The sequence below is a fragment of the Labrus mixtus genome, chromosome 4 (assembly GCF_963584025.1).
Source record: "Labrus mixtus chromosome 4, fLabMix1.1, whole genome shotgun sequence".
In the NCBI taxonomy this organism is placed as follows: Eukaryota; Metazoa; Chordata; class Actinopteri; order Labriformes; family Labridae; genus Labrus; species Labrus mixtus.
The window spans coordinates 8,776,413-8,799,153 of NC_083615.1; the positions used below are offsets into that span (position 1 = coordinate 8,776,413).

At 42.8% G+C, this 22,741-nt stretch overlaps 1 protein-coding gene across 2 annotated transcripts in view; it reads left to right on the forward strand.

Moving 5' to 3' along the window:
* reln (reelin) overlaps positions 1 to 22,741 on the forward strand; it is a 94,086-nt gene that overhangs the window by 60,601 nt on the left and 10,744 nt on the right. For both annotated transcript variants that reach the window (XM_061035672.1, XM_061035673.1), the window contains exons 9-48: positions 859 to 967; positions 1,412 to 1,652; positions 1,955 to 2,100; positions 4,327 to 4,478; positions 4,662 to 4,777; positions 5,355 to 5,563; positions 6,076 to 6,204; positions 6,298 to 6,407; positions 6,559 to 6,625; positions 6,857 to 7,090; positions 8,126 to 8,287; positions 8,940 to 9,176; positions 9,333 to 9,525; positions 10,287 to 10,399; positions 12,240 to 12,377; positions 12,521 to 12,707; positions 13,354 to 13,559; positions 13,732 to 13,903; positions 14,156 to 14,362; positions 14,492 to 14,727; positions 14,867 to 15,024; positions 15,108 to 15,315; positions 15,429 to 15,505; positions 15,985 to 16,143; positions 16,248 to 16,442; positions 17,628 to 17,901; positions 17,997 to 18,137; positions 18,249 to 18,426; positions 18,553 to 18,637; positions 18,748 to 18,930; positions 19,059 to 19,227; positions 19,345 to 19,450; positions 19,559 to 19,785; positions 19,896 to 20,119; positions 20,443 to 20,593; positions 20,714 to 20,972; positions 21,120 to 21,369; positions 21,687 to 21,855; positions 22,085 to 22,225; positions 22,475 to 22,652. In XM_061035672.1, the coding sequence (XP_060891655.1) occupies positions 859 to 967; positions 1,412 to 1,652; positions 1,955 to 2,100; positions 4,327 to 4,478; positions 4,662 to 4,777; positions 5,355 to 5,563; positions 6,076 to 6,204; positions 6,298 to 6,407; positions 6,559 to 6,625; positions 6,857 to 7,090; positions 8,126 to 8,287; positions 8,940 to 9,176; positions 9,333 to 9,525; positions 10,287 to 10,399; positions 12,240 to 12,377; positions 12,521 to 12,707; positions 13,354 to 13,559; positions 13,732 to 13,903; positions 14,156 to 14,362; positions 14,492 to 14,727; positions 14,867 to 15,024; positions 15,108 to 15,315; positions 15,429 to 15,505; positions 15,985 to 16,143; positions 16,248 to 16,442; positions 17,628 to 17,901; positions 17,997 to 18,137; positions 18,249 to 18,426; positions 18,553 to 18,637; positions 18,748 to 18,930; positions 19,059 to 19,227; positions 19,345 to 19,450; positions 19,559 to 19,785; positions 19,896 to 20,119; positions 20,443 to 20,593; positions 20,714 to 20,972; positions 21,120 to 21,369; positions 21,687 to 21,855; positions 22,085 to 22,225; positions 22,475 to 22,652 (6,896 nt within the window). The remainder of the gene's footprint in view (positions 1 to 858; positions 968 to 1,411; positions 1,653 to 1,954; positions 2,101 to 4,326; positions 4,479 to 4,661; positions 4,778 to 5,354; positions 5,564 to 6,075; positions 6,205 to 6,297; positions 6,408 to 6,558; positions 6,626 to 6,856; positions 7,091 to 8,125; positions 8,288 to 8,939; positions 9,177 to 9,332; positions 9,526 to 10,286; positions 10,400 to 12,239; positions 12,378 to 12,520; positions 12,708 to 13,353; positions 13,560 to 13,731; positions 13,904 to 14,155; positions 14,363 to 14,491; positions 14,728 to 14,866; positions 15,025 to 15,107; positions 15,316 to 15,428; positions 15,506 to 15,984; positions 16,144 to 16,247; positions 16,443 to 17,627; positions 17,902 to 17,996; positions 18,138 to 18,248; positions 18,427 to 18,552; positions 18,638 to 18,747; positions 18,931 to 19,058; positions 19,228 to 19,344; positions 19,451 to 19,558; positions 19,786 to 19,895; positions 20,120 to 20,442; positions 20,594 to 20,713; positions 20,973 to 21,119; positions 21,370 to 21,686; positions 21,856 to 22,084; positions 22,226 to 22,474; positions 22,653 to 22,741) is intronic.

Genomic DNA, 22,741 nt, shown 5'->3' on the forward strand with positions numbered 1-22,741 from the left:
ATTCTGGAAAGACACCCTGAAGGCCATTGCAGAGTTTTTAGAGGTGTTCCATTTTTCATGTCCATTACATGCTTCCGCCAGTTCTCATGGGAACGCGACAGGGAGGAAAATAACAGTGCATTCTCAGCGACAACCCCTCTGACCTTGGCCCTCCTGTACTTCTCTTTTGCGCTCGTTTTCCATCCCTCGCTCTGTCTGGCCTCACTCTAATTTGCAGGTCATTTATATGCGTTTTTTGATGCTCGACAGCAAAGTGGTTGCAGGTTGATGCACAGCTGTACTTAGTTGGGATGGAGCAGCACGGCAGGACACTGACGGGACATGGAAGCTGCACACCAAGTGGCATTGTGGGAGAAGGGTGGGAGTCAGGGATTCGAGGGGCAGGGGGTTCGGACAACTGGGTTAACCTGCTTCCTCCATTAGCCGCCTTTGACCCTGCCAGCTCTCAAAGCATGCATACTAACACACATTTTAAGCTTGGCAAAAATAGGATGATCCCACAAAACTTAAGAAATACATAAACATACTCTAGAGTTAACTAGAGTGTCTTTGTTCAGCATTTCTCCTCTGATCAGCTCTGCCCAACCCCTTCTGTCAGCCCTGTTAAGCCGCTGATCTTTTAGTTCCACCATGACCGCACTTGAACATAATTTTCCACTCGACTAAGTGAGGGAATGTGGGAGCAATCAGTCAGAAGAAGCCGCCATGTCAGACCTCAGGGTACACCAAGGATCATTGCCCAGCTGATATAATTTAACAGTTGTTAAAGGAAAGTAGCTAACTCAGTTTCAGCTGTCAATCTACAGGAGTGTGTTAACATTCATATATCTGTCCTGTGTGCGTGTTTCTATTCCCTAGGCTCAGGCTCCTGTCGGTTCAGTTACTCAGACCCCAGCATCACTGTGTCATACAGCCTAAGTGGTAACACCAACACCTCAGATGACTGGATCACACTGGAGAAGATCAGGTCTCTCTCTCTCTCTCTCTCCTCTTCTTCCTTCTTCCTCATCCATCCCACAGTCCCTCCATCTGTTATGAACACCCGCCCTCTCTTTTTTCCCTCATTCACACCTCCCCCTCTTAATTTGTCATTCCTCTCCTGTTTGCATCTCTATGATCCCCCTGATTTTCATCCCTCTATCCCTCCCGCTTCTGCTTGGATAAATACAGTCATAATGTATTAATAATTTGTCTAACTACAATAAGACTCATTCTTAAAATGTGCTTTGTTTCCCCCTTGCTTCACTTCAAAATGAATGCACACAATTCCCCTACCTATTTGACCATTTCGGCCTCATTTAAATGACTAAAGAAATGTTTTAATGCATTAAACTGCAACATGTTATTATTTATCAGCCACTACACATGTGTCCACCAAGACACTAATGTTGTTTACATTCCTCTCCTCCAGAGCCCCTACCAACAGCAGCACTGTCGTCCACCTGCTTCCCTTGCCACATAAATCTAAGAATGATGGTGTTCGTCTCCGTTGGTCTCAGGAGGCCCCACAAGGCCCTGAAGGCTACGAGTCCTGCTGGGGACTGGACAACATGCTGCTGGTAAATGCTGCACACAAAGCGCCCCTCATGGAGGACAATCTCGACCCTCCAGATACCGCCAACTGGCTCTTCTTCCCTGGAGCTACCGTCAAGGTATAGTGATGACTAAGAAAATGCATATTGAATCTCCACTTTACAAGTTGATTTCATATACAAAGGTTTATAGCCCTGTATCTTGGAATATGATAGAATGTGTATTGACCAATCATATCAATTTAGAAACAAACTTTCTCTCACTGAACGGCAGAATTTTACATGTTAAAGCACAATAGAAATCATACTTTCAGCAGTTTCTACATGAAAGGGGTTCCAATTTCCAAATTATTTTCATAAGAAACTCATTTTTTTAATTTGTGACTGATTTCATGTTTCACACCTGTGTTCCTATTGGACAGCATGCCTGTCAGTCTGAGGGCAATGCCCTGTATTTCCACGGTGGTGAAGGAGTTGGCCAAAGCTTTGCCTCCACCAGAGACATTGACCTTCATCGTGAGGAGGGAAGAAGCTACTGGGAAGAAGACTTTGAAAGCGCCCCCTCAAAGTAAGTCAGTATAATTGTCCCATAGTTTCTCCAACCTTCTTACTGGATCATTTTAACCAAATCCTTGAATCTTAAATCAGTAGGGAAGTAAACTTTTATTCTGTTTCACCTCTTAAATACGCAGTGACATAGTGCTTTATAAGTGCACATAAAACTAATATTGTAAAAAAACATTTAAGAAATTATAGGTAAAGGTTAAACTGGACAATTAAAACAAAATACACTACAAACAAAATACATGGGAGTAATACATTGTTAAAACGCCAATGAGTAGATTTACAGGTTTATAGGCTTTTAAAAAGGTTTAATGTGCCCGGCACACCTGATACTGAGGGGGAGTTTGTTCCACAGAAATAAAGGTATAAGTGTAAAACGTAATGTTATACCAGACCTGAAACAAAACTCTGTCGTGATCTTAAAAGGCCAACATATAAAAAAAGAGCCAAATACAAAGGAATTTAGGTAGCCAAAAATAATGTGAAATATAATAATGGATGTAGGGTCATCTGTCACTTGTCATATGCCGGGGCGCGACAAGCAGCAGGTTGCACAAGTATAAGTCAGGCCTGCAGGCTTACACAGGTTAATGCCATACCTCTGACTGCTACATAGACAGCACTCCATCTGTTCAGAGTTAGACACATACACACAATCCCACAGTGGATCGCAGACAGCAAGGAAACACTGTCAGAAGCACTGCAAGAGGTCGAGAGATGAAAGAGGAGAGATGATCGATAGTGTTGTTGCCAGAGAGTAATTAACAGCACTCATGCACCAGGTCTGTCAGTACAATTTTCCATATATGAAAAGGGCCTTAAGCAGAGGTTTGTTTCTACGGGGAGCCTGCACCCTCACAGCTTTCAGCTGCATGCCAACATACTGCACTGCATGCTAACTCTCACCCTTGAGGTGTCATGGGCTAACACATGAGTGAGGTAGAGAGGAAGAAGTTTTTCTGGTGGTAATTCTCCACTCTGTGTGTAGTGTCATTTTACTCAGCACTGGCTTTGAAAGAGGCAGTGTCGCTTATATTCTGCATGGTGCAAAATACAGCGGAACAGGTTGGGGGGGGGGGGGACGGGTGAGGGGGAGAAGAATGCAGGAGAGAGAAAGAGAGATGACATACTGAGTTAACTTCTGTCAGTGCTAATGAGGATCCTCTCTCCACTGCGCGCAAATATGTGTCTGCATGTGTGTGTGTGTGACGATGTATGTGTAAGTCCTCTTCCAGGTGATTTATGCCATATTCCTGGCATAGAGAGTTTGTTTACCGGCAAGGTGTGAAATACGGCAAGTGCTTACTGACTTCAGTAATACTCCAGGGGAAGATGTATAAGAGGCAATCTATAAACACAAGTGTGCGCTTCACGTCTACACTTGTGTTTATGTTTTCTGATAGTTAGTAAGGTCGCATTTCGGGGTTGCTTTCCTTTATTTTCTGTAAAACACATGATGTTACATGGCAAAGTTTCAAATAATGAGGTAAACAAAGGTAAAGTATTTCCTGTTAGCAAAAAGCTTATGCATCGGACTTCACTTCATACTTTTTCCTTTCTGGCAGCTTGTCACAAAAAAGTTTACCCTGAGCCGAAAGCCTGTCGAACTAAACAATTTAAATTTTAAATGTACATACACAAACTCTCAAAACAGCAAGTAGTAGCAGGCATTTAAAGTATTCCAGCATTCAAATAACCTACAGAGGATTGTTCTATACATTCATTAGGGGACTCGTAGAACAGATACTACTAAAGTCACATTCAATAACTTCTGTTCCTATTTTCAATTTTTAATCATTTATTTGATCAACTTTGTCTTTGTCATTGACTGGCAGCAGACTGTACGGGTTTTACTGAGTTTTGGGGAGTTTCATTCGACATTTTTAGCATTCAGCACATTTCCCTCACATAGAACTATTACTGGAAACATATTTATAAATACATGGGGTAATTAAAAGACTAAATCCAGTTTAGCCTTTTTTTCCTTCATTATTTACTCCTCATTAATGGTTGTTGTTAAATTTGATCTAACCGTTGAAAGATGAGCCACCACTAAATATTTTCATGAGTTAAACATCATGTGGAATGCTTGCTTGAATGTTTGTTTCTTTAAAATGATGTATTTGTTTAAATGCCTCTTAGAATTCAGACGCAACTTATTGTCTGAAATAAACGTAGCTTTTCAAAAAACTTTATACACCAGCCCTCCCTGTCTTTTATTTTCATCCAGCTGGGACATTGAGGGAGCTGTCTATGGGACCCAGTGTGGAGAAATTGAGTCGGGCTTAGCTCTGGTGTTTGAGAGTGAAGGACGGAGGAAGGTGTGCACTCCATACCTCGACACCACATCCTACGGAAACCTTCGCTTCCACTTCACCATGGGTAGAGGAAACCTTCCATCCATAATACAGTGTGATGTATTTGTTATTGATGTTAGCAACAATAGCTTCATTTTATATACTGATAAGTATACAGCCTCAGTCTTCATGGTCCATTTGTGACTATTGTTTTCCACTTGTGTATTCTATAACATGAACACATTAGTAAGGGTGTGTTTGTTTTAAGGTGGTGGTGACTGTGATCCAGGAGAGTCCCATGAGAACGATGTGATTGTGTTTGGAAGGTCTGAAGGACGGAGGGAGCGCGTGGTGCTCGACACTCTTCCATACTCTTCTTACAGGGTAGGAGATGTACACAACATCTTTACATAAAAGAACACACTCTCTAAAACAAAAATCTGAATTTCTTTACTGCTCTTTACTGGTTTGCAATTCCCAGACTTCTTTGTGAGACAGTCATTGAATGATTTAATGATTAAGAATGTGGGGCTATTTAGAAAAATGCAAACTGATTTTTAATGATTTAGCCATTATTATAATTATGATAAAGGCCCTTTAAGTATTTCCTTCCTCATTGTTACATTTTTCATGTTTGGAGTACCTGGTTTCCCCACCCCCCCACCCCCCCACCCCCTTTTTGTGTGGATCATTTAACCCATTCCTTAAAAAAAAGTGACTATTACATTTCCCCAGCCTGTCGTCCATAATGTGCTCTTGCTATTGTTGTCTTATGATAGATATATGTATATGTGATCTTTGTAGCAGTTAAGGGATCATTATTTTTCGACGTGTAGGACAAAATAAGCATTTTGCAGATCTCATCTTGAGCTGCAGGAAAATGTGTTGGCTACCCTCCCTTATTTTCCAAATATTTGTCTGGTCTGTTGTATTCATTATTCCTCTGCTTTTCCAATCTCAGACTCCTGCAGTAGTATCTGTAGGGCTGCCCACTGAGTTGCAAACACCAGTTACTCAGTTCTGCCTGGAGCAGCGATCACATGGAGGTGCCAACCGCCACGTGTGGGCCGTGGACTTCATGCAGCTGCTCCCTGTGCTGCCTGGAACTCACACACATGTTGCCCAGTTCTCTATCAACCTAGGCTGTGGCTCTTACCAGCCTGCCAACAGGTGTGACACATTTTAAAACTAGGTTAGGCTTTCATGTGGAAATATTGCCACATTTTTAGTCAAATCAAAAGGTTGGCTGCAACAAAGGAGACCTATACCAACTAAGGCACCCCAAATGGATATGAACTCACACTTATTTTGCTGGTGAGAATGGTAACAGGTGCACACAGGACACGAAACATAATGGTTTGATGCCTTAACAGCAGCCACTAGAGAAAGCTGAACTCAATCGGTGTCTCAGCAATAAGTAATGTGAGTTCACAGAGTTTTTGTAGATCACGTTACACATTTTTCTGTGTATTAAGATCCTCAAGGTTAGAAACTGTTCCTGTTATTTGAAGCTGCTTTTGTATCAAATGTCTTACCGTACAGGGGATAAAGATATAAGCTTTACAGTGGAGTCTCAGAAGACTGGCAGACACTCTTGTTTTATTCTTTTTTCATTCCAAAGTATTCACTGATACAAATACGGGTAATATACATGTTAAAATGTTGATGTTTTATTCCATTAGCGTAAGTCTGGAGTTTTCCACCAACCAGGGCCGCTCCTGGTCTCTGCTCCACACTGAGTGTCTGCCAGAGCTCTGCACTGGACCCCATCTACCTCACAGCACCGTATACTCCTCTGACAACTACAGCGGGTAGGAATGATTCTGCAACTGTTTGTGCATGACAGTACATGTATTTACTGTGTCTCAATGTTGGTACAAACATATTTTATTTCGTCTCCCTAGGTGGACCAGAATCTCCATCCCTCTGCCCAACGCTGCCCTGACAGAGACAACAAGGTTCCGCTGGAAACAATCTGGCGCTGGAGTGGGCAACATGTGGGCCATAGACAATGGTTAGTAAGCCTGAAAAACCTCCTCTGTGCAGGTCCCAACCTACAAAATGCACTGTCTTTGTGTTCAGCTACCTGTGCAACAGCTGACTTCTTTTGCACGAGTTAAAAACTTTATTGTGAAATTAAATGAATATCCTGTGTTTTGCATTAGTGTATATGGGTCCAGCCTGTCTTCGTTTCTGCTCTGGGAGAGGACATTGTTCTCGCACTGGCTGCAAGTAAGGATCTTCTTTTTATTTAACCAAATAAATCCAATGTCCCCCACGAAAAAAAGATTCTGCTCATGATCCACCGTGTGCCTTGCTGCACCATTCACCATTCAAGATTAATCAAATTGTTTTATGGTTATGATTTATTAATGGACTCTCATTATCTCTGTCTTCTTTTTCTCATTTATACCCTTCACTGTTTTTCATTTCTCTTCCTACCTCTCCTCCCCTGTCTCCCAGATGTGATCCAGGCTTCAGTGGTCCAGCCTGTGAGCTTGCCTCCCAGACCTTCCCGGCTTTTCTGTCAGAGGGTTTCTCCAGCCCACGCCTCTCCTCCTACCACAGCTTTTCCTCTCTTCGCGGGGCTGAGGTCAGCTTCGGCTGTGGGGTGCTGGCCAGCGGCAAGGCCCTTGTTTTCAACAGGGACAGCAGGAGACACTTGGTCACCGCCCCGCTAGACAGTTCCCAGGCCAGGTAATGAAAGTCTCAAAAAGGAGCAGATCATGGATGTAAAAACAAAAACTTGATAAATTCCTATACAGTCAAAAACTGCCCAAACACTTACATGTTACGCATGCTAACAGGCAGATTCTGATTCTGCTGATTTCGCCACCTCTGGATTAGTTTGTTAAGCAAACTTCTTACTTCTGATTTATTCTGCAACTGTTCCATCCAGTCAGCTATCCATTCTCCTCCTTCATCAATAACTCTTTCCATCATAATATATGCTGGGAGATGGATTGTGATCATGGGGACGACTGCAGATGAGAGGAGAGGATGAAAATGTGAGGGGGAAAGATAGAGAGGGAGCGATGAAGTTAGATATGGCATCTGTGTTAGATTGATTATGCCTGTTGCGGCTCTCTGTGTGCCACCTGATGGCCATATTTAATGCCAGTTTCCTGGCTGATTGAGTGAACAGCTGCCTGGAAGAGGAAACTGCAGCACAATTGGAAGCACAGATCAGACAAGGACAGAGAGTGCTGGGGGGGTGACTGGCAGCCAAAGATAGATGACGGAAATTGTAATAAATATAACATTAGTATTGATGATAGTGTGTCGGCCAAAACATAAATGAACTTGTAAGAGGACAAAACTGTTCTAGAGGTATGTACAGTCAACATGGATACATGGATATGAACTCTGACTCTCATTCACTTTTTCTTTCCCTCCACCTTCTCTCATCTAATTTTGTCCTCATTCGTTTAATCATCTCATCCATCATCCTGCCACCTCCCTCCCACCTCTCTGCTCTGCATGACTGTCTGTTTATCTACCCTTTTACCCCTCTCTCTCTCTCTCTCTCTCTCACCTCTACTTCCTGACCACAATCTTGGTCACCTCACTATTTCTTCTCATTTATCAACCTGCCCTTTCCCTTTTTTTTCTGTCGCTTAAAAAAAAAAAATTCACCATGTCTTTCCCGAGTTCTACCTTCCTCTCTCATTCTCGCTCCACAACTGACCCTACTTATTCTGCCTCTTATTTTCTGCCTTCTTTTCTCTACAGGTACCTACAGTTTACCCTTCGCCTGGGCAGCCGCAGCACCTTGAGCTCATGTCCGGCCCCCGACCAGCCAGGGGAGGGTGTCCTGCTTCATTACTCCTCAGACAACGGCATCACCTGGACGCTGCTGCAGCACTACGCGTACCAAGGCTTCCATGAGCCAAGGTAGCGCTGATGTTTATAGGTTTAATGCTTATGATTCCTCAGAGACTCTATAACTCCATTAACGCATACATTTGCGGTGCTAATGGTGTACTGGAGGTGTACGCCACTGGGACCCATTGAGTCAGTTAGTGCCATCTATGTGTGTAATGAAGACAAAGTGGGCTGGGTTCCAGCTGTTCAGGCTGGGTCTCAGAGCTCTTCATCAGTACTAGGAAGGTCAACTGGAGCGGGTGAGTCAGGGACAACTACAACCGAAGTCTTTAACCTGCAGGTGTAAGCGCAGGTTGTTACTGTATGTTTGAAGAAAACAGCTTGATAAAGGTCAATTTTAACAAAGACAAAAGGTGTGTTGAGGACAGATTGAGATATAAGACATTGCAAATGACAATAGATGTTTTTTTCGTGAACTGTTGTCATAATGACCATCTGCATGGTGTAAGAATCTATTGACAATTGCCCAAGTGTACGGTATTTATGAACAACAGACTGTGAATATGTGGGCTTTAATTCTGAGTCACAGTTTAGTCAGCTTGTGTGATTAATTCCTACTAAAATGTTTGCCATTATACCATCACTAAAACTATGCAGTTGTAACATGGGCAGAATTAGAGGTCAATAGAGTTCAGTAAATAATCTCTTTCCCACCGACCAGGATTGTGTCAGTTGAGCTCCCAACTGGCGCTCGCAAGTTTGGTGTGCAGTTCCGCTGGTGGCAGCCATACCACTCAGGTCGTGGGCACGATGTGTGGGCCGTGGATGAAATCAGCATGACCTCGGTGCTGTTCAACACCATAAGTCTCGACTTCAGCAACGTGCTAGATGTTACCCAGAGTCTTGGATTCTATCTTGGCCATGTCCAGCCCTACTGCCAGCATGACTGGACCCTCAGGTAGGAAACCTAAAGTACCTATAATATAAAAGTTATAACTTGGCGTTGGCATTTCAGTGCCTTTGGTTTTAGTTTCTTTTTAGTGAAAGCGACTCATAGAATTCTGCATAATAACTTACACTGTGATGTTCACTCTTCCTCCACACTGTGCTCTAGTTTCTCCGGTGAGCCCAGCCCTGGCTCTAGTATCCGCTATGTGGAAACTCAGTCAATGCAGATCGGAGCGTCCTACAGTCTCCAGTTCTCATTGGTCATGGGCTGTGGTCGTGAACCCTCCCCTCACATTGACACTCAGGTTCGCTTGGAGTTCTCCACCAACCACGGCCTCACTTGGCACTTGGTGAAAGAGGTAAGCAGATAAAAAAGTATCGGCTTTGTTTCCAATGTTAAGGAATTATTACTTACAGTTTTCACAGCCTGCAGCCCACCTTTTTTATCACGAAAACTTGTAGAAGTCATCCTTGAGAGACCCAAGGAAAAATATAATTTATTTATGATCATGAATATTAATTTACCAATTAAAGCCTCAGTTAGAGTGTGTAAATGAGAGTAAATAATGAGAGTCTTTAAATGTGGCACTTTTTTTTTCAGATGAGAAATTATCGCAATTACTTTTTTTAATGTCCTGCTATTAGCGAATACATGGCAATACTTGAATCAGCAAGCAGATTATCCTCCCATGATTCAACAAAGATTTTCTGTGATCACAACTGGCTCATAAATATTCATAAAGCACCAAAGTATCTGCCAAGATTGTATTGCTTTTGGAATTGAATAGGCTGTAATGATTCCTCCATCATTGAATCTTCTCTAATTCTCCCATGTGTGTGAATCTGCAGTCATCTGGCAAGTGCAGAATGTAACTCACAAAATGTCCTATACTGTTAATCCTTGCTTCTCTTCCAGTGCTCAAGGTCAGAGATAACATAATCCTGGGTTGCCTTTTGAATGCGTATTCTGTGGGGCAGGGTGATGGTTTTTCTGAGGAAGAACTCTTCCCCGAAAAAATAAAAACCAATGAATCAAAATCTTATACGAATTATATGTAATCAATATTAAGCATATAGAAAGGTTTTTGTTTTAAATAAAATCCTAATTTCTGTCTCATAGGCCTGCCTGCCTGGCATGCCAAGCTGCTCTGAGTTTACAGCTCCCAGTGTCTACCACCCATCAGAGTTCAAAGACTGGAGACGCATCACTCTGTCTCTGCCTCAGAAGACATGGTATGTGACATACGTCTTGAAAATTAACATAACAGTGATTTAATCTTTGTTTAATAGCTTTTTCCTGTGTACGGTTAATAAAACAGAAATACAGGCAGATTTTTAACATAATGCTGAAAATCCTAATTATTTGGAATTCAGCAGGAGCCATATCCTGGAAGTGAATGGTCGATTTTGGAGACAAAACGATTAATAATCAGTGACTTGTCAATCTGATTGTTTGTCTTTTAGTTCTATTTTAATTTCCATCTTACAAATTACCCTTACAGTAGTGCAGTAGCTCAGTCTGAAGGGACTTGGGTTGGGAACTGGAGGGTCGTCAGTTCAAGTCCCAGTGCGGACCATGTCTGTAAATTGGTCTGGTAGCTGGAAAGGTGCCAGTTCACTTCCTGAGCAAGGCACCGAACACATTAGCATTGTAAGGTAGCAACATCCCTTGAAACTCATGTTGTGAAGATAAGGGTTTGCAATTTAGTTATATTTGAAACAGATACAGTTAAGAGGGGACAAAAAATGTAGGTGCACACTGTCTGGTTCAAATCACCTTGACTAAAACATAATGTTATGTTAAATAAATAATATCTAATAACTATTCTGCTACATTTAATTTCCAAACAGTATAAGAGGTTCCTCCAGCTGTGGCTATTTGTGTTTTCAATATTAGTTCTCCGAGCCATATGACATCAGATTATGTGACTCGTCGTATTAGAAACCATCAGACAAATAACACACTAAGCATTGCGAGTGTGACTTAAGCTATGTGTTCAATGAGTGTTATTTAGGCTTATGAATCTGTAAATATTCAGTTGAAAGTGTTAACAGACCTAGAACCTGAACTGCATCGTCTACCTGGACTGTTCACGAGGAGTACATGTACCGTTACAGCCCTAGCTGGCCCATTTATCAACTCATCTAATCACATAAACCTTCCTAACTGAGCACCATGACCTGCACCTCCATTTCCTTCGACCACCAGCTCCTAAATAAAGGTGGACTAATCTCCTGCAGCGTGTTACGACAGGTCACAGGGTCATGGCAGTAAATGGCAATAAAACAGTCGTGGGCCAGCTTTGTGCGAGCAGGAGGTGGTCCGAGTTGATACGGGTCATCAAAGCAGCAAACCAAGAAACCTCCATGCTATATAATCCCCAATATACCTGACAATCTACGCTTCTGCTAACATTTGTCATTGCTGCACGCTCACCGTACAGTAAGCAGTGATAGGCACACAGAAGCACAAACATGCACCCAGACCCACACTGCACACACAATCACATCTAGAGCCTTTAACACTGATTATATTATGACGATATTGCCCTCTCTCTGACATTCATATCATACAAATGCATCACCCTAGGACACACTCTCTCACACATACACAAACACACACACGGAACTAGACATGCACACATGTGATAAGGTTAATCTTTACCTGCCACAACACTAAATCCATAAATCTCTACCCCCTGTAGAGAGGTAGATTAGTGACAACAGCATGATGATGTGGTTGACATGCAGGGATCATGTAATGCAATTTAAAATTGTATTATGAGAAGAAAAAGTCTGTGTTCATAAATGAACTTGTAAGAGGACGAAACTGTTCCAGAGGTATGTACAGCTAACATGGATACATGGATATGAACTCTGACTCTCATTCACTCTTTCTTTCCCTCCACCTTCTCTCATCTAATTTTGTCCTCGTTCTCTGCATGACTGTCTGTTTATCTAAACTTTTACCCCCCTCTCTCTCACTCACCTCTACGTCCTGACCGCAGTTTTTTTATACCGTGAATCTAGTGAAACCTTCTATTTTCTGTTTCTGTGTACCTTGTGTGTTCAGGTCTAGTGCCACACGTTTCCGCTGGATCCAGAACTACTATGGCGAGCAGGATGAGTGGGCTTTGGATGACATCTACATTGGTCAGCAGTGTCCTCACATGTGCCATGGACATGGTTGGTGTGATCATGGACACTGCAGGTCAGCTCTAACACACACGTTTCAAAATTGAATTCATCTTAAAGACACATACATATCGTTTGATGGATATTTGTGCTATTCAGAATAAAGCACAGATGGACACAGAGCACAACAAGGAGTAACTTCCCTGTCTTCTGCTGCAGGTGTGATGATGGTTTCTCTGGAACAGACTGCCAGCCGTCCACCCCACTCTCCTCCAGTGTACTCTCAGACTTTGAGTCCCAGGATGCACTGCTGGCCACATGGCAGGAGGTGATTGGCGGAGAGGTGGTCACACCTGATATGGGCTGTGGTGTGGTCTCATCTGGATCATCCCTGTACTTCAGTAAGGTAAAACAACACTGAAATTGATCTTCAAGAAGGCACATTCTGGTCATTTGTTTTTCTGCTAGTTATCGTGGCTAAAAACAAAGATGAAAAACAAGTTTTGGGTGCAAATCCAGATTCAGGTTGAGTTGTAACAGCTGTAACAGTTTGTTACGATTGCAAGATTGCAGATTCTTTGTTAAATTTTCAAATTTTCCCATCAGCTATGGCACTTACTTCTGAGACAGAAATCAGACACACAGAAAATTATAATTCAACTTTAGCATTGGTGCAAATCCAAATCAACAAAATTATAAAAATACAATGTTTTGTTGATAAAATGTTCTAATTTTGAGGAATGTGCAAACTTGGCTGAGGCACTGTATTCAATCCCTTATTACTTCCTAGTTTTAACAGCCAAAAAATGTTCACCCCTGGACCTTTTCTTTGAAGGATCTTCTCTGAATTATTACAAATAGCTCAACATGTTCACTTTGCAGCTGTTACCAAGAAACAGACTTGTATTTTTTTTGCAGTAGCGTTCATTTCAAGGATGAAGATATTTGTAAAGCAGACAGTATTTATATTTTGATTACTGGATAGTTGCCATGCTACAGTGGAAGAAGGACATCCCCTCACATGTACTTCTGTATTCATCTGTTGTTAACAGGCTGGGCTAAGGCAGCTGGTGAGCTGGGATCTGGACACTGAATGGGCAGAGTTTGTGCAGTTCTACCTGCGGGTGGGCGGAGATTGGTCGGAGTGTAACCAGGCCGACAGCAGGGAGGAAGGAGTGTTGTTACAGTACAGCAATGATGGGGGCATCAGCTGGGGCCTCATTGCCGAGATGTACTTCACTGACTTCACCAAGCCCCGGTGAGAAACCAGGGCATGAAGAAAGAGGAAAATTATTGATTTTTATATTTACTAATTATCTTTCTCAGTGCACAAGATCTGCTCTTACTGTTTTATAACCCTTTTGTACAAGTAAAGACTCAAATGTAGTTGTAATAACTGTGTATTCATCAATAATCTGCCTCTTCCCCAGATTTGTCCACTATGAGCTTCCCTTGGCCTCAAAGACCCCCTCCACAAGATTTCGCTGGTGGCAGCCTCTTCACTCTGGGGAGGGTTATGACCAATGGGCAATTGATGATGTCATAATTTTGTCCGAGAGGGAAAAACACATCATCCCCATGGCCAATCCAACTCTACCACAGGTCAGGAAACTATCTGAGGAGGGTTTTTTTGTTGCTCTGACCTCATGAGCAGCTTCAGCTTTTTCTTGGGATTGAACTTCGTTTGTTGTAATGGAAAGTGTCATCAACACTGAGACAGAGCAGCTGTAAAATCTTAAAGCTTTCTGGCAAAGTGTTTGTTTTTATCTAATGGGAAATCTGTTCTGGTGCAGACAGTTGTACCCGGTTACACATCACAACTAGAATCAACACTTTTCTTCTCTCTCTCCACAGAACTTTTATGAGAAGCCAGCATTTGACTACCCCCTGAACCAGATGAGTGTGTGGCTGATGTTGGGCAATGAAGGCATGGAGAGGGAAAGCAACAACAGCTTCTGTGCCCCCACACCCTCTGCCATGGTATTTGGGCGCTCAGATGGGGATAGGGTGGCGGTTACCAGGGACCTGGCCCTGCGTGCTGGCTACACTCTTCAGTTTAAGGTACCCACATGGAGAGAGCGAAAAGTTTAAAAACAAAAGATGTTTTACAGTAGATATTTTTGACAAACAGACAAACAATTCTGCTTCATCATTAAAATTCAATTGTTTTTGTGTGTTTTCCTCCACCAGCTGAACATAGGCTGTGAGTCAGAGTTCAGCACGTCTGCCCCGGTCCTGCTGCAGTACTCCCATGATGCTGGTCGTACCTGGGCTCTGGTGAGAGAGGGCTGTTACCCAGGATCCCCAGGGGCAGGTGTCTGTGAGGGCAGTGGTCGTGAGCTCAGAGAGCCAACAGTCTACAACACAGGAGACTATGAACAGTGGACCAGGGCCACTGTGGTTATACCACGTCATGTTGCAGCCAGGTAGCTATGGTTTTAGGCATGCAATTGGATCTTCTGAGTTTTTTTAATTGATTTTTTATTTATTGGACACTGATTTTTTTAATTAAACCTGACTTGCATAATTTAAATGGCTACTTTATCTCTTCCCTTCATTCTCTAGTAAAACCAGGTTCCGTTGGTTCCAGGAGAGCAGCCTGTACAGAGATGCCCCCCCTTTTGCCTTGGATGGGGTCTACATCTCTGAGCCCTGTCCAAACCACTGTGGGGGACATGGAGACTGCATCTCTGGAGTCTGCTTCTGTGATATGGGATACACAGGTGCATTGATTAAACTGAAAGAGAATAAAAGGTTACGTTTTTATGTGTCTTAGCCATAATGACTTCCTGTTTCTTTTCCATAGTGGAGCAGGATAGTTGTGTCCCATCAGTAGCCTGTCCCACGGAGCTGACTGAGGGCTTTGAAAGTAAGCTGAGCCCACTGTGGCAGAGCCTGAGTGGGGGATTAATTGGAGGTGGCTGCGGCATCATTGGCGAAGGCAAAGCTCTTTACTTCAGTAGCCCTGGGAGGAGAGAAGCACGCACTGTTCCTCTGGACACATCCAACACACGGTGATTTCAATTTACGCCTATAAATCTTTTATCTCTAAGTTCTGAGAGTAAGATGATTATTTATAAGATGTTTAATGTATATTACAATTTTAAATATTGTTGTTTACATACAGGTTGGCCCAATTCTACATACGAATCGGCAGTAAGAGTTTGGGGCCAACTTGCACCAGGCCTCGCTCTCGCAATGAAGGTAATTATCAAATAGTGAATTCAGGCTCTTTGCTGCATTCATGTGGCTGTTTCTTAACAGTGCAGTCTTTAGAAAGCACCTCCACATGGTTTGTTCTTTTCACCACTGGCTTCTCTCCGTCTCTCAGCCTTGGGATCTTGTTAAGACTGTGTAGCTACAGATCTATTCCTTGTTGTCAAAGTTTTATGTAATGGAGAATCAAAGTGCAGTGGTTCCTGTTTTTTTTTTTTTTCCGAGGCATCATTCAGCAGATAGTGGATCTCTAGCCTGCAGCACTGCTGAAGGCTCAGTCTGGTTGTTTCTGTAGAGGCAGATAAAACACTGACAGCCTTCTTATCTGCTAGTCTCTAATAATCTTGGTATCCATTTTTTCATTCTATTGCATTATCTTCTCTTTACATACTGCTTTAAATTACTCACCTCGGTATGTTTATCTATTCAAAAATATGTGCTGTTTACTCTGTTTTCTCTGTTTCTAGGTGTTATTGTTCAATTCTCCACTAACAATGGTGTCCAGTGGCAGTTCCTGAGGGAGCTGGACTTTAGTTTCTTCCTGGAGCCCCAAGTGGTGACCATCGAGTTGCCACCTGCAGCAAAAACCCCTTACACAGTATTTCGGTGGTGGCAGCCACAGCAAGGTCGGCACACAAATAGGATTCACAACCCAAAAAGTTAGAAAAGCTACAAGATTTAAATATCTTCTTGGTATTAAAGCTTTTCATTTTTCTGCCCCTCCTTCCAGGGAAACACTCTGCCCAGTGGGCTCTGGATGATGTCTTGATTGGTATGAATGACAGCTCCAGAACAGGTTTCCATGACAAGTTCGATGGCTCCACCCCTCTGAGGCACAACTGGTACCGCATTCAGGGTGGGGAGGTGACTGTTGACTGTTTGTCGCTGGACACAGCCCTTACCTTCAACTCTGAAGCCATTGATAGTGAGTCAAACAAACACATTAAAACACTTTACTGTTTATAAACACATACATCAAGAGTCAAGGACTTGGGGCGCTGGTTTAGCTCAGTTGTCAGTGAAGATACCCATGTACAGAGGCTGCAGTCCTCGTCACACTGGTCACAGGTGCCATTTCCGATCCTGACGCTGTGGTGCATGACATCCCCCAATCTGTCTCCTGCATTTCCTGTGACTCCATATCTTTCCTATCTATAAATAAAAATATTCTTTAAAAAATAGTAAAGGACTCGAGACAACACACTTTTCAATGTATCTGCGTGTATTGAAAGGGAATTGTTCTACCCAACAGTCCCCATCAAGTAGTCCTCCAGAAAGACACTTGACATGGAACAGTGAAGCTGAAGTGTTTATATTGAGTGCGAGTGTGTTACAGTAAAATGAATGCATCAATGATGCTGTTAAACACCTCGACCACTCTGTGAGCTTTTATTATAATTTTTTTTTTTTTTTTAAAGTGCAGATACAAAAAATGTAAATCTAGTGTTCCACTCTCACATATATACACACCTTTTCTCAACCGCATAAATAGCTGCACAGTGACATCACAGCATTGCGCACACAACAAGTCGAAATTGAATAACCCATTTACTGCGGTGCCTTGGGTCCTGAATTATTAATGAGAGCAAACCTGAATGAACATCCTGCCTGTTATTTATGCTTGCATCAAGCTGTGAGCGGGTTTACTTTACACAAATATTACATTACAACTGGGTCCTTTCATTTAGCATGCATAGCAAGAGCATGCACATGTACAGCAAGACTAATTTGGCAACACAAATATAAACATTGAGCTCCCATGCCCCTTGGTGAACACTGATTGTCACACTTTATGTTGGTTCTCTTGTGCATCTAAACATGCAAACATTTCACACAAAACTCATTATTGCCTAACATTTCCAAGGCTATTGTTGGATTTGCATCTGACTTTTATTAAGTTTGCATTGTATTAACAGGAACATCAAGGGGAAGGAACCTTGTGTTTTGTATTAACTGTTTTTCATTTAAATGTGCCTTCTGTATGATTTGTTCACAAAGTTTCATTCCTGACATGTTCATTTACAAACATTTGTCTTGTTTGGGCATTGTTGAAGTGAAAATATATCTTTAACCATTGCCATGGTTTTTTGCTTTTTCACTCTGTCTGTAGAGAAGCCAAGGTATGCAGAGAGCTGGGACTTTGAGGTGTCAGGCTCGTCGTTCCTGCAGTTTGAGCTGAGTATGGGCTGCAGTAAATCAACTTCCTTCTCCCATGGTGTGAAACTGGAGTACTCCACAGACTGTGGTCACCACTGGTCCCTCATCACCCCAGAGTGTGTTCCCCCAGCCATCGGCTGTGCTGGTTATACTCAGAGTTCTGTCTATACCTCAACCCAGTATAAACACTGGAGGAGGATCACTGTCTACCTGCCCAGTGCTGCCAAGTATGTCTTTAAACGTTTATGCTAAAAAATTGTTGATGGCATCTTTATTTTTTTGTTTATTGCTCTAACTCCTGACTTGCTGTTGAATCCCTCAGTTCTCCCAGAACTCGTTTCCGTTGGATCCAGACCCACTTTACCCCAGGTGCAGAAGGATGGGCTCTAGATAATGTATTACTCGCCCCTGGTTGTCCATGGATGTGCTCTGGTCATGGTCTGTGTGACAACGGTCGCTGTGTGTAAGTACAACTGCCTTCTCTTAGTTTTAATTTATTGTTATTTTAACATTATTTTTCTGCTTACATGTAAATGTTTCATACTATTACCTTACTCCCACTTTCCTCATAAAGATGTGATAAGGGATATGGAGGGGCACACTGTGTGCCTTTGACCCCTCTGCCGTCTGTGCTGAGAGAAGACTTTAATGAGAACCTGCAGCAGGAGACGTGGCCTGAGGTGTACGGAGCAGAGAGGGGAACTCTGAGCGGAGAGCCTCTTAAATCTGGCATGGCCCTCATCTTCAAAGGGGTAGGGTTCCTAAACAGCATGTAAAGAACACCCAGTCTAGATAATAATAACACTCTGCAACACACAAAAATACAATTTGATACCATCACTAACTAACAATGCTACTGTATTCTTTTCTGTTTACAGGATGGTCTGCGGATGATTGTGTCACGGGATCTGGACTGCAGCAACACTCTCTACATCCAGTTCTCCTTCAAATTCATCACCAAAGGTAAAACATACCTGAGTGTTTATCAGTTGGAATTGCTGTATTTTTGATAGAAGTTTTTAAAAATGTCTACAGGTTGTTGTTTTAATAGATGTTTTTAATGGCTTTCCTAGGTGTCCCAGAGCGCTCCCATTCAGTGCTGCTGCAGTACTCAGTGAATGGAGGAATCAGCTGGCTGATGTTGGATGAGTTTTACTTCCCAGCTTCCACTGACACTCTGTTTCTCCACCTACCGCTGCCAGCCAGCGCTCAGACCAACGCCACCCGATTCAGGCTCTGGCAGCCTTACAACAGTGGTGCGTGGATACAAACTGTGGTCACACATTCATTATTGTGCTCTGCAAATCTTTAGCTGTTTTCCCCAACAGTCATTTCTACCTCTCTACATTATTATTTATAAACTTCACATTATTCCTCCCTTTAGGTAAGAAGGAGGAGGTGTGGGTAATAGATGATCTCATCATTGATGGCAGCTCTTTACACAACACACCAGTGGTGATAGACAGCTTTGAAGATGGCCCCAATGAGTCCAACTGGCTGTTCTTCCCTGGAGGAAATACTGGCCTCTACTGTCCCTACCAGAAGACTGGACTGTAAGAAACAGTGACTTGACAGTGTTTGTGGTTTTATATTATTTATGTGCCCAATGGTGATAAAATTTTCAAAATGCTTTTTTTAACATTAACTAAAGCTGTGTGTGTGTGATGCAGGGAGGAGGATGAGTCAGCCATGGTGTTTGTCTCCAGCGAGCTTGGAGAGCACTCCATTACCACCAGGGACATTGACGTAAATGAGAACACTATCATCCAGTTTGAGGTAACCAACCTTTGATGACTTCAGCATCTTAATACTAACTTACTTGTTCAAAACAGAAACCATGGCTCATCATCTCTGCTGCAATTGTGCACACTTGTTTATCTCTAGATTAATGTGGGCTGCACAGCTGAGAGCTCATCTGCTCATCCAGTACGTCTCGAGTTTTCCCGTGACTTTGGTGCTACGTGGCACCTTTTGGTGCCCCTGTGTGCCGGGGGACCCCAGCCCTCCTCGCTGTGCTCCACAGAGCTCCATCCTGCCAGCATCTATTTCCCTGGTACAACTCAGGGCTGGAGGAGGGAAGTCATTCACTTTGGCAAGCTTCGCCTCTGCGGGTAAGGAAGGGTTACATCTTAAGAGCAGAAGCAAAAATCCAATCAGATATTATTTTAATATCATAACATCTATTTTACACTCTAATCCTTGTGTTTTGGCATCCCTACAGCTCAGTGAGGTTTCGTTGGTATCAGGGTTTCTTTTCAACTGGCTCTAACCCTCCAACATGGGCATTAGACAACATCTACATTGGTCCTCAGTGTCAAGACATGTGTAATGGTCACGGGGCCTGTGTTGGTGGAACCCACTGTATATGTGACCCTGGCTTCTCTGGATCTGACTGCTCTGTTCCTGACACCCCCAACCCAGACTTCCTCAAGGAAGACTTTGAAGGTACATGAACCGAGTTGCACACAAGGGAAATAGTCTGTCGATGCCTGCTGTGGGAGATTTAGGATTAATTCTTTCTTTATTTCACATTTATGATTCTCTTCATGCTCTAAGAGTTTGTTTTATGTTATTTCCTAACAATAAAGACCAGGATGTCCTTCAGAACCATATGTCTTTCAAGACCTTCTGATTACAATATTGCAACTGTGTGCCTTATTTCTGCTTTCTTTCCAGTCTCTAACAATGCTGATGTTTTTCTCAGCAATAATGTGTTTACATTTAAGTTGCTTACGATGTCTGTGTTTGTGTACTTGTTGTCTCTGTAGGGGGAGCTGTGGATTCTGAGCGCTTTAGACTACTGAGCGGTGGTAAACCATCCAGAAAGTGTGGTATTATGTCAAGCGGGAACCATTTGTTCTTCAGTGAGGACGGCCTGCGCATGTTGGTCACCAATGACATGGACCTGTCAAATGCCAGGTAGTTGCAGCCCAATAATACTGAAAGGCGCTAACTAACTTATACACCATCAATATGTTTCTGATGTTGAATTTACATCTAGTAGCCATAATCTCATATCTTAATTGCAATCTTCTGCAGGTTTGTTCAGTTCTTCCTACGCCTGGGCTGTGGTAAGGCGGCTCCAGACCCTCGCTCTCAGCCAGTTTTGCTTCAGTTCTCTGTTGATGGAGGTCTTACCTGGGGCATCCTTCAGGAATTCCTCTTCAGCAACAGCAGTAATCAAGCTCGTCTGGTGGCCCTGGAGATCCCTCTGCGTGCCCGCACGTCATCCACTCGCCTGCGCTGGTGGCAGCCCTCTGAGAACGGCCACTTTTATAGCCCATGGGTCATTGACCAGGTACAGTCAGGCTCCATCCCACCATTCATCCATCTAAAAGTCTTATAATAATTTCCATTGAATAACTAAATCTCTTTTACAAATCTCATTTGAATTTAGTTTGTCCTTCATCACATTAGCTCACAAATATGTATCTTTCTTCTCTAGGTGGTGGTAGGTGGCAGTGCCAGTGGCTGGGGGCCTTTGGAAGATGATTTCTCCTCCATAGATGGGCGCTCGTGGCTCCTTCACCCTGGAGGAACCAGGATGCCTGTCTGTGGCTCTGATGGGCCTGCTTTCGCATTCATTGAGAAGTCCAACACTCGCTATGCTGTTACTACTGACATCAGTTTGGGTCAAGATGCCTTCATCCAGTTTGACTTCTCTGCTTCCTGCTCTGTCACAAACTCCTGCTACTGTAAGCATTTAAAGCTAGGAATACAAGTTTATTAGTAAATACTGAATGCTGCAACTCAACATTGCTTCATTATCAATTAATGTGCTTATTTATTTCTTTTAAATACATTTTTCAATGCAACAGACCAAAATACCAGTTAAAATGTTTTACAGGCAAAAATGATCTATTTCCAGGCCTCAATCAAGATGTGTAAAAGATTCCTCACATTCCATTGAACAAATGTAGTATGTCGAGCTGTCTATGTTGGGAGAAGTTTGTGCATGTTTCTTGAGTATACATGATGTAGAAATGTTATGTGTGTCTCCTTTCTTCTGCAGCTGTAGAGTTAGAGTACTCTCTGGATCTGGGTCTGTCCTGGCAGCCTGTGGTCAGAGACTGTCTACCAACAAGCCCTGACTGCACCTCCTACACCCTGCAGAGGCTGCTGGTTTCTGACACTTATAATAAGTGGGGCCGTGTTACCCTGCCTATCCCATCATATGCCAGGTCAGAACTGATCTATACATTACACAGACATAAGGGCAAACTTCTGCAGTATATTTTTATTTTTTCCATTAGCAATGTTGCTGCCATTTTGCAAACACATTTAGGTTACATTAGATAGATAGACAGATATTCCCATGGCTGGATTTACAGTGATTCTTCCTAAGTTATTTATTTTAACCTTCATACCTGAACTTGTGAAATGTATTTGTGACTTTAATTACGTCCTCAGGTCTCCGGCCACAAGGTTCCGTTGGTTCCAGCAGGCTCCCTTTGATAAGCAGCAGACCTGGGCTCTGGATAATCTCTACATTGGAGACGGCTGCCCAGACATGTGCTCTGGACACGGACGCTGTCAACAGAGCTCCTGCGTGTAAGTAGTCTCATAGATACTGTACATTACATTTTAAAGGGAACGTCTGTATTAAAGGTGGGATTTTTTTTAATAACATTTTATGTTTGTTTTGCTCTGTGATTTTCTCTATGTGCTTACAAAATGATGTATGTGGAAAATGTTTTTGTTCGATCACATAGAGGATCTTTACCCATCTTTGTGTTTCAATATATAAGTCAGTAAACTCTTGAATCTGATTATTGGATTTGTCTCGACCATCCTGCCTAGGTGTGACCCAGAGTGGGGTGGGGAGTACTGTGATGAGCCTGTGGTTCCTCTCCCCTCCCAGCTGAAGGACAGCTTCAGTCGAGCTCCCTCGCTCAGCCACTGGCACATCCTCACCGGTGGCAAACTCAGCACCGTGTGTGGAGCGGTGGCCTCTGGAGCTGCTCTGCACTTTAGTGGGGTAAATATACATCTACCCTCGTTGTTTGATTGTTTATGTTTATTTATCCATATTCCGTGTTTTTTTATTGTTACTTAGAACATCTTTTT